Here is a 12,836-nt window from a genome sequence, read left to right on the forward strand (position 1 = left end):
GTCTTTGGAAGGCTTCGAGCCAAGGGGTTCACATTTCAAGTGGGTCTAGTTGGCCTCTCTCTTGATAACATAAAGAGGTGGGGGGAAGCGTGGGAACAAGAGATCAAATAGCAGATCATTTCAATAATCCAAGCTAAGATGATGGTGGGGCTCAGACCGGTCTGGTAGAAATAGGAGAAGTGGTTGGATTCTCTATATATTTGTAAATACGGCCAACAGGATTAGCTAATTGTGGGGCGTGAGAAAGAGAATCAGAGCTGACCCCACGTTTTCTGACCTGCCTGTTATAATGGAGTAGTTAGGGAAGGTCCCAGAGAGGAACAAGTTGGCAGTTAGGCAGTGTCAGAAGGCTTGTTGCTTGTCAACCATGCGCGTGTCCACAGAAAGGCCTGTCCACATAAAGAGTTGGCCCAGTCAGTCACTGCCGGCAGCAGCGGGGAAAACTCCCGCCCCCGGCGTGCCCCGCGCGCCAGCCCGCGCATGCGCCTTAATGGAACATTCTGGCGGCTGCAGCGAGAGTTCTTTCGAGAGGAGTTTGCACTCTGAAGCGATTAAGGGCGGTTACGTGTTACCGGCTACCTTCCCTTCCCTGGTAAGTCTGGAGGTGGCCGCGGTTGGCGTTACTACACGGGGAGCGGACTTTCGAGAGACTGCTAGAGTGCCCGGTGGCGCCGTCCTGAGCGTTTCAGACTCCAGCTGTCCTCTCACCGGGAGCTGTTGTGGGTCTGCGAGACTTTCAGTGTAAGTTCTTTGCCGGCGGGCACTGGCCTCCGGGTATACACTTGCCTGGTAGATTAGAAGGCCGGAGTATGGTGATGGTGCGTTTGGGCGGAGCCGAACTGGTCCAGCAAGGGTCACACGAGCTGATCACCAGCAGCTAGCTTGAGGCAAGCCTCCCGAGTTTTTAGGGGTTGCCCCAGGTCCTCGGAACAGAACCCTCACAGCCCTGGCGCACGCGCCTTAGTTGAGGGATACGCCGTTTCTCAGATGCCTTTGAACCTCAAACTCCAAAGACCCCCTTTGAGTATCTACTCTTGTATGGCTTGGTGTTAGTTGCAGACCTGACCAGATTATGGACACCGCCCCCCCCCCACCCCGGAACTTGAACTCCTGACTTTTTTTTTTTTTTTTTACTCCATGACTTCCAACGAACTGCTTTCAACTTAATAGATAATGCACATTTTTCCAATTGAAAGTTACAGTGGTTGTGGCATTTTTGATCCTTCAGCATACGATGCAATTGGTTATTGTATTTTGGGGACACTACTAAATACAGTACAGATTATCAACTAATCATCGCAGCATCTCTATGAGGTTGGTGGTATTTTCTCCACTTGCAGCTGAGCCAGGTTTCAAACCCTCCCCGATGGGAATCCCAAACCAGAGATTATAACCGAGATTGGGTAGACCAGGTTGTTGTGACATTATATCCTGGAACAATTTCAGTGCTTCCTAAGTAGTACCGAACGTGTACACCAGTTGTGAGGAACAGACTGTATACTTACTGGAAGGGAGTAGTTTTCCTGAAAACGAAAGCCCAAGTTGTTGAGAAATCGGAGAGCATTCTGGGTTAAGATAGTGGATTGAATACATGTATCTAATTTTACTCCCTCCTGAAGTCTCCCTAGAGTTACAGTAAAGGGAAATTTTTAAAAGACAGACCCACAAGGATGGAGAGAATGGAAAAGGAAACAAAAACAATAAAATACTAGGCGCTAAAAAGTAAATGTCTTAGCAAATTTTAGCTTAATTCTAAACCTGCAGCAGTGAATACTGTGGAACAATTCTATATAAACCACAGATTCTTCAAAATGCACAGAAACTAGCAGCACTATCCAGTTATTCAAGGTATTATTGCATAGTGAAAGGAAGAATTGAGAAAGATAATTAGGAAGGAAATAGGTTAATAGAAAGATGCTGTGAAATTAAGTTAAAGACAGTTGAGAATAAAGATGCTTAGAATATGTAAATGTCAACATACCACATCCTAGTTTGATAACGAATTTTCTTAAGGCTTCCTTGTTAAGGTATCACACTGGCTTTGTATTATATGACATCTGCTGGCCCTGGACCCTTGAAAATAACTGATTAATGCATATGCAAAGATACCAGTTATTATAGAAGTACTTCTAAATGTGTTTATTTCAGCTATTAAATGTGTTCATTCATGGTTCTTGTATCATATCCATGTCTGCCAATCCAACTTTCACAACAGAATCTTCTTTTCAGGGAGATGTCCTTTGCTTCTCAGATGTAATGCACTTTAAGTTTGTTATTGATCAGTGAAAATGAGTCATACAGAGGTAATACATATTTTCATGTGTTCTTCATCTTCAGTGCTCCTTTTTTTTTTTTAAGTTATATTGCTCCAGAGTAATTTTCTTATTTTCAGCTTGTACTATAAGAGACACTATAGCATTAGTGGTTAACAATAAGGACTTTAGAGCAGACAGCCTAAGTTTGAATTCACTTAGTGACTATGTAATTTGGGCATGTTACTTAATCTACTGTGCCTCAGTTTCTTCATCTGTAAAATGGAAACAATAATAGTATTTGCCTCATAGTATTATTAGGAAGGTTAAATGAGTTAATACATATAAAAAACTCATAATAGTACCCTATACACAATAAGTACTTCTTAACTATTAGCTTTATTAATACTGCTTTTTATTTGGAGGCTGTTTCTTGAGTCATGGGTTTTGCAGAACAAACATATAGTTATTCAGTTGTCTGAAAAGGCAAGGAAGTAATTTTTAATCCCTTTATTCTTTTGAATTCTAGGTTAAATTAAAAATACCTTTTGGAAATAAATTACTAGATGCTGTTTGTTTGGTACCTAGCAAGAGCTTAACCTATGGAGTAATTCTTACACATGGAGCATCCGGAGATATGAATCTTCCTCATTTGATGTCACTGTCATCCCATCTTGCATCTCATGGTTTTTTTTGCCTGAGGTTTACCTGTAAAGGCCTTAATATTGTACATAGAGTTAAAGCATATAAATCAGTCTTGGTAAGAAAATCTCTTTATATCTACTTATAACAATTCTGTTTTAGAATTCTTAATAAATTTTGTTAGCAGTCATTTGATTTAACTTAAATATCTTTTTAATGGCTATTCTTAGAATCTCATCAGTACATGAAGTTCCTGTGGAGATGAGTGCTCACATCATAAATGGTCCTTCATGATACTGCCAAGGAAGCTACTTATGATGTAGTTTTCTTACTAGAATTATATAACTTTAGAATATAGTTCTGGATATTTTGCCCACTATACTATGAATGTACAGCTATAGCATGGTTTACTGTATGTGTCATTTAGAAACTATAAAGTCCCTGGATAAAGTGAACTGAAATTTCTTTTAATCCAAATTACTTTTAGCTTTCTAAGTTTTTCAGAGCTTTAAATTAGATGTTAGTATTATAATTTTTTATTAGTTGGAGGCTTTTACCGCCCTTTTTTAAAAACATAATTTGGTCTTCAAAAATATTTCAATACTTGATTTCTTTTTAGACTGGTGATGTGTGGTTTTTTTGCTTACATATTTGTCTGTGTTACCCAACATATGATTTGACAATGAAGGCATCACCAGGAGAGCAAAGAACTGGTTACCTCTTTCAAGAAAATTTCTTAAGATTTTGTGGTTACATTTCAGTAATGATGAGAAATATCTGTTGTTTTCAAGTGGAATATTTTATAGAAGAAGAATGAATAATTTTTTGTTGATTTTTTTTTTTTAGAGTTACCTCAAGACCTCAGGAGAATACAAACTTGCAGGTGTTTTCCTTGGAGGTAAGTTGCAATATTTGTGAGTTCTTGTTTTTAAATAGACTGCTAATAATATAGGAATAGGTAATAGAGAATTAAAATAAATGATGGGAAGCTAATTTAAGGATTTTTTTTGTTTGGTTTTGATAGATCACTTCCTTCTATAACATCAAAGTACTTTAGGTATTTAAAGCAAATTTAAACCTCATTGATACATATATTGTAATCCAAAGATTTCTCCTTTTATTTATGTATCTGGTTCACCTTCTCTCAAATGATTCCTTCATGAGGATTGTCCTCATAATCATTCAGAAAAATAATTTCTTTTTTTTTAAAAAATTGACTTAGGATTAGTTTTTAGCTCTTCACAGGGTATAGGTGTCCATTATGGGTATTGTGAGTTCTTAATTGCCAACTTTTGGAGTTAATTTGTTGATATACAAATATGATAGATAAATAGTAAATCAAATCTAATTTGCCACATATCTGCTATTTTATCTATGAATGTTAATATGTCAAACTTAATTGATTTTAGGTCGTTCAATGGGCTCAAGAGCAGCTGCTTCTGTAATGTGTCATATTGAGCCAGATGATGCTGATGATTTTGTCCGTGGTCTCATTTGTATTTCTTACCCACTGCACCATCCAAAGCAGAAGCATAAACTTAGAGATGAAAATCTCTTTCGTATAAAAGAACCTGTCTTATTTGTGTCAGGCTCAGCAGATGAAATGTGTGAAAAGGTAAATTACAACTTGATATTTGTGTGGATGAGAGAAAAAGACAGAAATATCTTGGGAACAGTATATTACCTATGGCATTCAGTGTCTTTAAAAAGATACTGATTTGACTAATTAAGGCTAGTTTTGTGCCTTTGTTGCCCTGTTGCTTTGGAAAACCTAGAAAAAGCATAATGACAAAATTCATCTCCCTGGATAGAGAGTTGGTAAATAGATTAACTTTTACTTGGGAAATGAAGGATTAATCTGAATCTTGTGATTTGGGGATTTGATTTATCATTTCAACATTCTAGCAGATTCTTCAATTTTTAAATAAAATTGACTCAAGAAAAATGAGTAACTTGTACATATTAGTAAAGATGAGTATATTTCCTAGAGCATAAAATATCCTTGCAAAATATTTTTAGAATTATTTTGTCCAATTTACTTAATTTTTAACAATAATAAATTCTAGGTCAGTTCTGTAGTATTGCTGTTTCTGAGAGGTGGGGATTGCCTGCCACTTTAGTAGAAATTTCCTTGCACATTCCATTGCCTCATTGTTTGTACGCTAGGTATTTAATGAATATTTAGTGAATGGATACTACTAAAGGTGGGGTAGAAAAGGGTGAGTTTTTATTAGACACAAATAGAGCATTAGTCTAGTAACCTCTTCTTTTTTCCTTTAGAATTTGCTGGAGAAAGTTGCACAGAAAATGCAAGCTCCTAATAAAATCTACTGGATTGAGAAGGCAAATCATTCTATGGCAGTGAAAGGACGGTCAACAAATGACGTTTTCAAAGAAATAAATACACAGATTTTGTTTTGGATCCAGGAAATCACTGAAATGGACAAGAAATAATTGTCTTTAGTTCAAAGCCATGTTACTGTGAATACAAATACAGTTAATTTGATAGAAAACGGCATAACTCTCAGCATTATGAGGTATATTTTCAACTAATTTAATGTTCTTTAATGTTATCCCATTTTGAAAACATGTTTATTTGTGAAATTGATGTCTTTTACAAAATGAATTTTGAAAGCATAGTTCTGTAAAGATGATGCACAAATTTTAAAGCTGGTCTAAATATAATTTATTTTTATTAATAGTTAAGTTTCAAAAAAATTAAACATTTGAATTTTGTTACAGTGGAACTTTTGTCTTATTTCTGTGCAATTGAGAAAGTAATTTTGCAGAAGAGTGTCATCTTTAAAAAAGGAAAACAGCACTTATTGTACTATAGTAAATTTAGTCACTAATTCAGACCCTCAACAATACTCATATGTATAATTGCAGTAGCCTAATTGATTTTTCTATTTTATTGTCTCCTTGCCTAAGTAAACCAATTGATACCTCCAACTCCAAAACTTAGGAGATCTCCAAAGGTAACTATTAAGGTTACAGTCCTTAGTTCACGGCTCTCTATAGTAGGCCCTGTCAACATTTTAGCCTTATTTCCCCCATACTCTGAAGCTTTCATAGTACTCCAGATAACATGGACTGCACAAAGTTTTAGAACTACCCAAAGTCTATTTTTCTCCTCTTCCTGCAACTTTCTTCATTAGTGTTTTCCTGTTACCAAAATCTACTCATTCTCTTTCCCTCTTTATAACTTCCTTTGAATTACCTCAACCAAGTATCTTTCCTAGGAACCCATGTTAATATCTTATTCTTTGTTGTTAATCATACTTTGCCTTCTCAGTAAGTTATTGACATATTTGGTTCATACCACTTAAATTACATTCATATTTTATCCATAAAACACTTTTTAGTTATTCAGTGCCTTATGCTTTCATTATTCAATAAATATTCGTTGTATTGAGCTAAGATATACACAGAAGAATTTCTAAGCATTATGAGCAATCTTGGTTTTATATTACTATTTACATACCTATCATTGGGACTTTTTTTCTTGGTAAATAAAGAATAAAAACCTAGTTCACAATGTCAAATAAATAGCTCAAAGAATGTGACATTGTTAGATACAGATTTTTAAAAACTTTAGTATTTTTTTCTGAGTTTTCCTATAGGGTCTATTACTGTTAATGATAGGGTTTCTCTGGTGTTCATTATTATTTATTGTCTGTGACTTTAAAAAATAAATTTAGGTAATACTGCTCATTTGAGATTGGAATAAGAGGTTTCTAGTGCAAAGGACAGAAGTGTTTCATTTGTGCTGAAAACTAGATAATTGTACTTTTATTAGTAGGCAAGTATATAAATAACAAACATAAATTACAAAGCCCTGAAGGGGGATACTCTTTAACTCTGCAAACTTAACCATCAGTATGAGTGTTAACACAGAAGCTCCTTTTCAGTTCTTATAAGAGCTATTCAGCTCTTATACTAGAGATTAAGTGCCATAAAGCTCTGAAAAATCCAAGCAACTCAAGTAAAACATTGAGTCCCCTTTAAGGTTTCACTTAAATGAATTAGAGAATGCCTGTCATAAGGCAAGAGAAATTGAGTGTTTTGTCAGGTGCATTATATTTTATAGGAAGAAAAACCCCAGAAGAATAAAATTACCACGTGTGTGTAGGTGGGGAGTCAGAGGAGGGTGTACTTTATCATGGAAAAATCCAGAGGAATTGCTGACATTTTTTCTAGAAGTAATGAATGCCTACCATGAATTGTGGAGGGCTATTCTTTGCAAAGACAAACTCCAAGATCACAGTTAATCTAAATAAAGATCGTAACTACCTAGTCCTGTAGACTGGAAGACTGTAAACTCTTAGACTTAGAATGTGCCTTTGATTTTATTATCTTCAAAACTAAAGAAAAGTAAGAGCCCCATAAATCTCCCTTGCACTCAATTAAACATATGTGACCAGAGAGGCCTGGGGTTAACTCTTGTTTAAAGAGTAATATTTCTTTTTTCAACCCATCTTGAGTAAGGGAAGATGAAGTATTAATTACATCTTCAAAGGGAAAGTACTCTTAAATCCAAGGTAGTGTTAACATTTTCATTAATAGTCTAGACTTTATCAACTTTATTTGTGACTAAACTGAGGGAAGTGAGCAGGAATTAAATCTGACTCTACTTCACCCTATTTCTGACATCAGGAAGCACTACAAGTAAGCTACTCCTTGGACTCATCAGACACAGTGAAAAGGAAATTTGCCAGGAGACCATGGTAAAATCTAACTTTGGTTTTCAGTACAACAGAAGATTGTTGAAGGACATTCCAACAGACCTATCCAGCAAAAAGCAATATAAAATTAGGTATTTTAAGGTTAAGGAAAAAAAGTCCACAAGCTCATAAGAGACAAGGTATCATGTCCTATATGGTAACAACAGGACATACTTAAATGCCAAATAATTTTTTAATTATCTGAGATTTAAATTAAATGGAGACATCTAGTTTTGTTTCATCTTTTGTTTCTAAATATGGCAACCCTACATTTATATTTTCCTGATCCTAAAGAGGCATAAAATATACCAAACTATTCCTGCAGGTAATAGAAAATGGTTTCATCCAGTCAAATTTATTCTAAATTTGAATTACAGGGCAGTGATAACCCAACTATGCTAAGGGATTCTTTATAGAATTGTGTTTCTTTTTGTAAAGTGTATAGAGCATTATTTAAAATTTTTTAAGTAAAAAAGCTACCTGTAGCATCACACATCTCACAAATGAACTTTCATTATTGCTGAAGTTGCTATGTGCACAGTTGACCCATTATGACACATAACGTCACTTTTTTTAAAAAAGATTTTATTTATTTAATTTGAGAGGGGGGGAAGGTAGGGAGAAAGGGAGAGAAATACCAATGTGTGGTTGCCTCTCACGCTCCCCCAACTGGGGACCTGGTCCGCAACACAGGCTCGTGTCCTGACTGGGAATCGAACTGGCGACTCTGGTTTGCAGTCTGGTGCTCAATCCACTGAAACACACCAGCCAGGGCCGTACCTCACTTTATTTAATCATTTTTGTCATTAATAAGACACTGAGCAGCAATAGAAATTTGTTTTCCAGCAGAACATTTCATGTGGTTTTGAAATGAGGAGGACTTCTGAGTCCTCATGTCAATTTATTTCACATATAAAAATAAAGCAATTTTATTTATTTTTTTATAGTTATTGTAAAAACTGTAATGAGTGGATTAGAAGATAATATATTTTTTAATTTATGGGACGCTCTAGAGTCCTGCATTTTGCAAAATGATTGGATGCCAATCTTCTTTATTTTAATTTTCCTAGGAATTATTTTTGAGATCGTGCTCATAAAGATTTATACATGGTTTCAGAAAAAACTTGCACTTCCAGAAAAGGGTAGTTCAGATGCCCAGGAGGTAAGAATAATGGTTAATTTCCTTCTTTCCTATTTTTCAAAATCACACATAAGAATAACATAAAATTGTGAAAATGATATTGGGATTACTACTCTAACATTTTATTGTCTCCCTTGAAATAGAATGAAGACAGTTGTCTGAAAACATGAAATTTGGTAAATACTATATAATTTCATATTGTAATATGTGTACAACTTGTTCAGCCTGAGTTTCTACCATTGGTGCTCTTTTTTAAATTTCCTTTTATCACTAGGTTATTGGTTAATTTGTTCATCTTCAGAAGAAAGGTAAGTATTATATTTTGATATTAAATGGTACAGATTGGTTTTGTTTTATTCAAATTTAAATTTACATCTGAATTCTGAAAGCTTTTTCATTTGTATTGAGGACTGAAGTTGATCAACATCATAATTCAATCTAATACTGAGTTTAAATGGTTGCTTTGTTCCAAGCTGTGTTAATTGCTTTTAGTATATTATTGACATTACCCTTCCAGATCAGGCAGTATTATTACTGTTTTTACAAATGAGGAAAATAATGCGTAGAGAGGTTAAGTGATTTGCTTCCCTATACCAACTTCTCCAATATGCACAAAAAAGGAGTAACAACCAGTTTTCGTAATTCAGTTGAGAAAATATTTAGCACTATTGTGAACCCACCACACCCTTAGCTAGGTGCTGCAGGAGTGACATGAAAGGAGTTTATACAATCATAATTCATCAGCATCGTCAAGATGTCAGTGCTAGGGATTAAATACTGAGCACTACTCTTGCTGCAATCAGTGATTTAATTGTTTTCATCAAAATACATTCAACAATCATTAGATATACAGTGGACCTTGTGTTTGGTACTAGGATACCAACAATAAGATAGTCTCAACTCCCAAGGAGTTTATATTCCTATGGAGGAGGTGTATACATAAAGGGTGATTGTCCTGCAGTATGGTAGCACAGTGAAAACAATATTATGAGAACATTTAGGAAATAACTAAGCCACACTGATGCAGAAAAGCAGAGAAAGTGACACACACATAGCTTATTTATTAACCTTGCATAAAGCTTTGATCCAATCTTTTATCTTCTGACTTCGAATCTGGCCCATTTTCCATTAGGCTAGGCTCTCTGAGATCAACTGTTCCATTGCTCTGCATGTTAGAAAGTTCTTTCCTTGAGCACAGTTCTGCTTCCTGGTAACTTAACTTCATCAGCATGCCCTCCAGGGCCATGCAGAAGGCCTAATCCCTCCTCATGGATCGTACTTCAATTATTTGAACACAACTCTTGTGTCCCCTGCCCTATAGATTGATATTGACTACATACCAAATGCTTCAGACACATAGGGAACAGTCGTTAGACTGCAAGTTCAGACTTGTAAGCTCTTTCTCAGACTTTTGAACAGGAATTTCTAGGAGTCTAGAGTGTATGCATTTTAAAGCTTTCAGGTAATTCTGATGTGGCCCATCATAGTCCAATATAAAAGAACTTTGGACCTAACTTATTGCAGCTCCAGGCACTGGAGTTCTGATTTGTTTCTTAAAGCAGATACCTGAAAGATACCTTAAAAAATGTTTTTTTTTAAATAAAGTATTACAAACAAACTATACTAATAGGGTATTCCATTCTAGGTCAGAGAGGTACATGTTTCTATCCAGTTTCATTTTCAGCAAAATAGCTTTTTATTAAGTTTACTCAAAAAAGGCCTAGCCCTGGCCAGTGTGGCTCAGTTGGTTGGAGCGTCATCCTGTAACTTAAATGTTGCTGGTTTGATTCCAATCACGGCACATGCCTAGGTTGTGGGTTTGATCCCCCAGTCAGTGCATGTGTGGGAGGCAACTGATCAATGTTTCTCTCTCACATTGATGTTTCTCTCTCTGTCTCTGTCTCTCTCTCTCCCTCCCCACCTCGCCCTCCTCCTTCCCCCTCCTTCCTTTCCCCTCCCTTCTTCCCTCCACTTCCCTTCCTCCTTCCCCCTCCCTGCCTCTCTCTCTTGAATTAGAATAAAATAAACTTTTAAAGAAGCAAAAGAAAACAAGAAAGGCCTAAAAATTGATACTAGAAAATGTTAGTCAGGCTTACTTCTCCAGATAGTGGGATTAAAGATTTTTAAAAAATATCTTCTTTGTCCTTTTCTTCATTTTTAAAGCCTGTAGGATGAATATGTGTGTATGTGTAAATATGAATATGTATATTTGTATATATTGCAATCAGTTTGTAAAAGTTATTTAAAAAGTTGTAATGATGACCATCTTTTATAATTTCTTATAGGGCTGATGACATCTGCTGCAAGTTAAGTTACAGAAATGCAGGACACAATCATAGAACTGAACCATTTGGGGAATAATAAAAGCCTTTGAGTGATAGATTTGAAAGAGTCCAGGTCACCTCCCTTCATTTAAGGGAGTTGGAAAGAAGACCTAATAGTCATAAGATCACAGCATATCCATATAAAGATCTGGAGTTAAAAGAAAGAAACAAAGAAAAAAAAAGTGACAGCAGAAAGAAAGTACCAATGTTTGGGAAAAAGAAAATGAAGCTCTTATATTGACTCAAGCTAAATCATCATTCATTTGGCTCAATGGTTAAATATAGGCCCTCATAAATGAATATTTCCCATTTGCTGAAGCTTTATATTTTATGCCTTATATTCCATTTTAAGGGTTTTCAGGCTTCCGAAATGATTAGTCTTCCTCTTTCTTAACTGCCCCTATTTATATTAAATAAATTACAATGGCTTGCTTTTTGAAGAATTTTTCTGATTTCCTACTCACTGCTGCCCCAAGTAAATACTCCTTATGTGACTTTAAAGCTTTGACTCATGTCTCTTCTTATGTCTCTTGTCATGTTTCTTCCTTTGTAAGGAAGACTGTTTTCATGTCATTCTGTAACTGTTCCCTTTCCCTTGGTAGAATCTTATGTTATTTCTGGGTACCAGAATCAGAAGAATTAAAAAACATGCACACCCCTGCCTTCAGCCACAGAACTTTGGCTAATAAACACAAAAGTTTATAGGTCCATAAAACCCCCAACTACCCAACCCCCACTTTTTTAATAGTGAAATATAAGTTCACATTTTAAGCTATATCACAGTGACTGGATACCATTGAGGGCAGTCTCTGCTCTGCTAGAGTGATTTCCTGGATCTTTTAAGGGTGATTCCATTGTATGTTGCAAGTATTGTGTGTGTGCACAAGAGAAAATTTAAAAGACATATAGTAAGAGCAAAAAAGAAAGAGCAAGATTGAGAGGAAATTCTAGCAAAATAATATGTCTGAGTACTGGTGGGTAATGCTATCCTAAATAACTTGGACTTCTACTGGCTGGCTTTTCATAAAATGCTAATCCTTTTAGATGCTAATCTGTATAAAACATTAGGGATTAAAGAGTACATAGAAATTTCTGCTCCATAAGGTTAAGATGTTTAAGGGTTCAAAATTATTTTGAGGCTTCTAACAAGGAGTACTTCCTACTATCTTGCCTAAAGCCTCAGATGAAAAGGACGCAGCCCTGTGTTTGCTCCAAATCCTGGCATATCATTTCAGTCCACAAGGTACTTCCAAAGTCATACTGCTAGACAAGGTTTTCTTTAAGATTCAGTTCCCAAAGTTATCACAAATACATTTTAGAACTGGGTAATATCATGCCTGTCCTCCAGCTCCAATTGCTCTGTTTTTGCCTTTCTTCAAGCACAGAACAGGTTTGGTCATGTTTAATGGTGCCCCCTCCACTTAGCTCTACACAACCAGGATGGCAGCTCCTTCACTGGCTGCTTTGCTTGCCCACAGTACTAAGTTAAAAAGCAGGTGTTCTTTTCAGCCCAGCAGATTCTAACACAATAAACTGCACCTTTTAGAACTCTCTCCAGCCGCCTCTGGTTCTAGATGTGTACCTGAGCTCTGAGCAGCAGCAGCCTGGGTGCCTGAGGGAAGGACTGGGCTCCCCAGAAGGCTGGTTAGAGGCAGAGGAGGAGACTCTAGAAAGATGGTACCCATGGGCTCGCAGGATGTAACCACCTTTGTCACTTCAACATCTCAGTTGTTTACCTAGTGATGGCATTTTC

The 12,836-nt window shown here is 36.1% G+C and overlaps 1 protein-coding gene across 12 annotated transcripts; it reads left to right on the forward strand.

The window, feature by feature from the left end:
* The first annotated feature begins 430 nt into the window (after nt 1-430).
* On the forward strand, nt 431-11,363 carry TEX30 (testis expressed 30). Of its 12 annotated transcripts, XR_006653771.3 has the most exons (9): nt 431-592; nt 2,782-3,012; nt 3,741-3,792; nt 4,304-4,509; nt 5,175-5,431; nt 8,689-8,780; nt 8,903-8,935; nt 9,034-9,067; nt 11,045-11,363. XR_006653771.3 is itself a non-coding variant. In XM_071220136.1 (6 exons), exons 2-6 carry the CDS (start codon nt 2,289-2,291, stop codon nt 5,346-5,348), a joined length of 678 nt encoding a protein of 225 aa, XP_071076237.1. In that variant the 5' UTR covers nt 484-592; nt 2,230-2,288; the 3' UTR covers nt 5,349-5,633. The 12 variants fall into 12 exon arrangements, 2 of the variants coding, with proteins under 2 accessions (XP_045042652.1, XP_071076237.1); XR_008425905.2 differs by having other exon boundaries at nt 9,034-11,363; XR_006653769.3 differs by lacking the exon at nt 9,034-9,067.
* The last annotated feature ends 1,473 nt before the right edge of the window (nt 11,364-12,836 follow it).

The sequence above is a fragment of the Desmodus rotundus genome, chromosome 13 (assembly GCF_022682495.2).
Source record: "Desmodus rotundus isolate HL8 chromosome 13, HLdesRot8A.1, whole genome shotgun sequence".
Taxonomy (NCBI): domain Eukaryota; kingdom Metazoa; phylum Chordata; class Mammalia; order Chiroptera; family Phyllostomidae; genus Desmodus; species Desmodus rotundus.

Excerpts from the sequence above, each read along its gene's own strand:
- TEX30 (XM_045186717.2), top strand. The coding sequence starts at position 491 with ATGGAACATTCTGGCGGCTGCAGCGAGAGTTCTTTCGAGAGGAGTTTG. Across the intron at positions 3,013-3,740 it reads AAGCATATAAATCAGTCTTG|AGTTACCTCAAGACCTCAGG; the intron begins GTAAGAAAATCT and ends TTTTTTTTTTAG. Across the intron at positions 4,510-5,174 it reads CAGATGAAATGTGTGAAAAG|AATTTGCTGGAGAAAGTTGC; the intron begins GTAAATTACAAC and ends TTTTTCCTTTAG.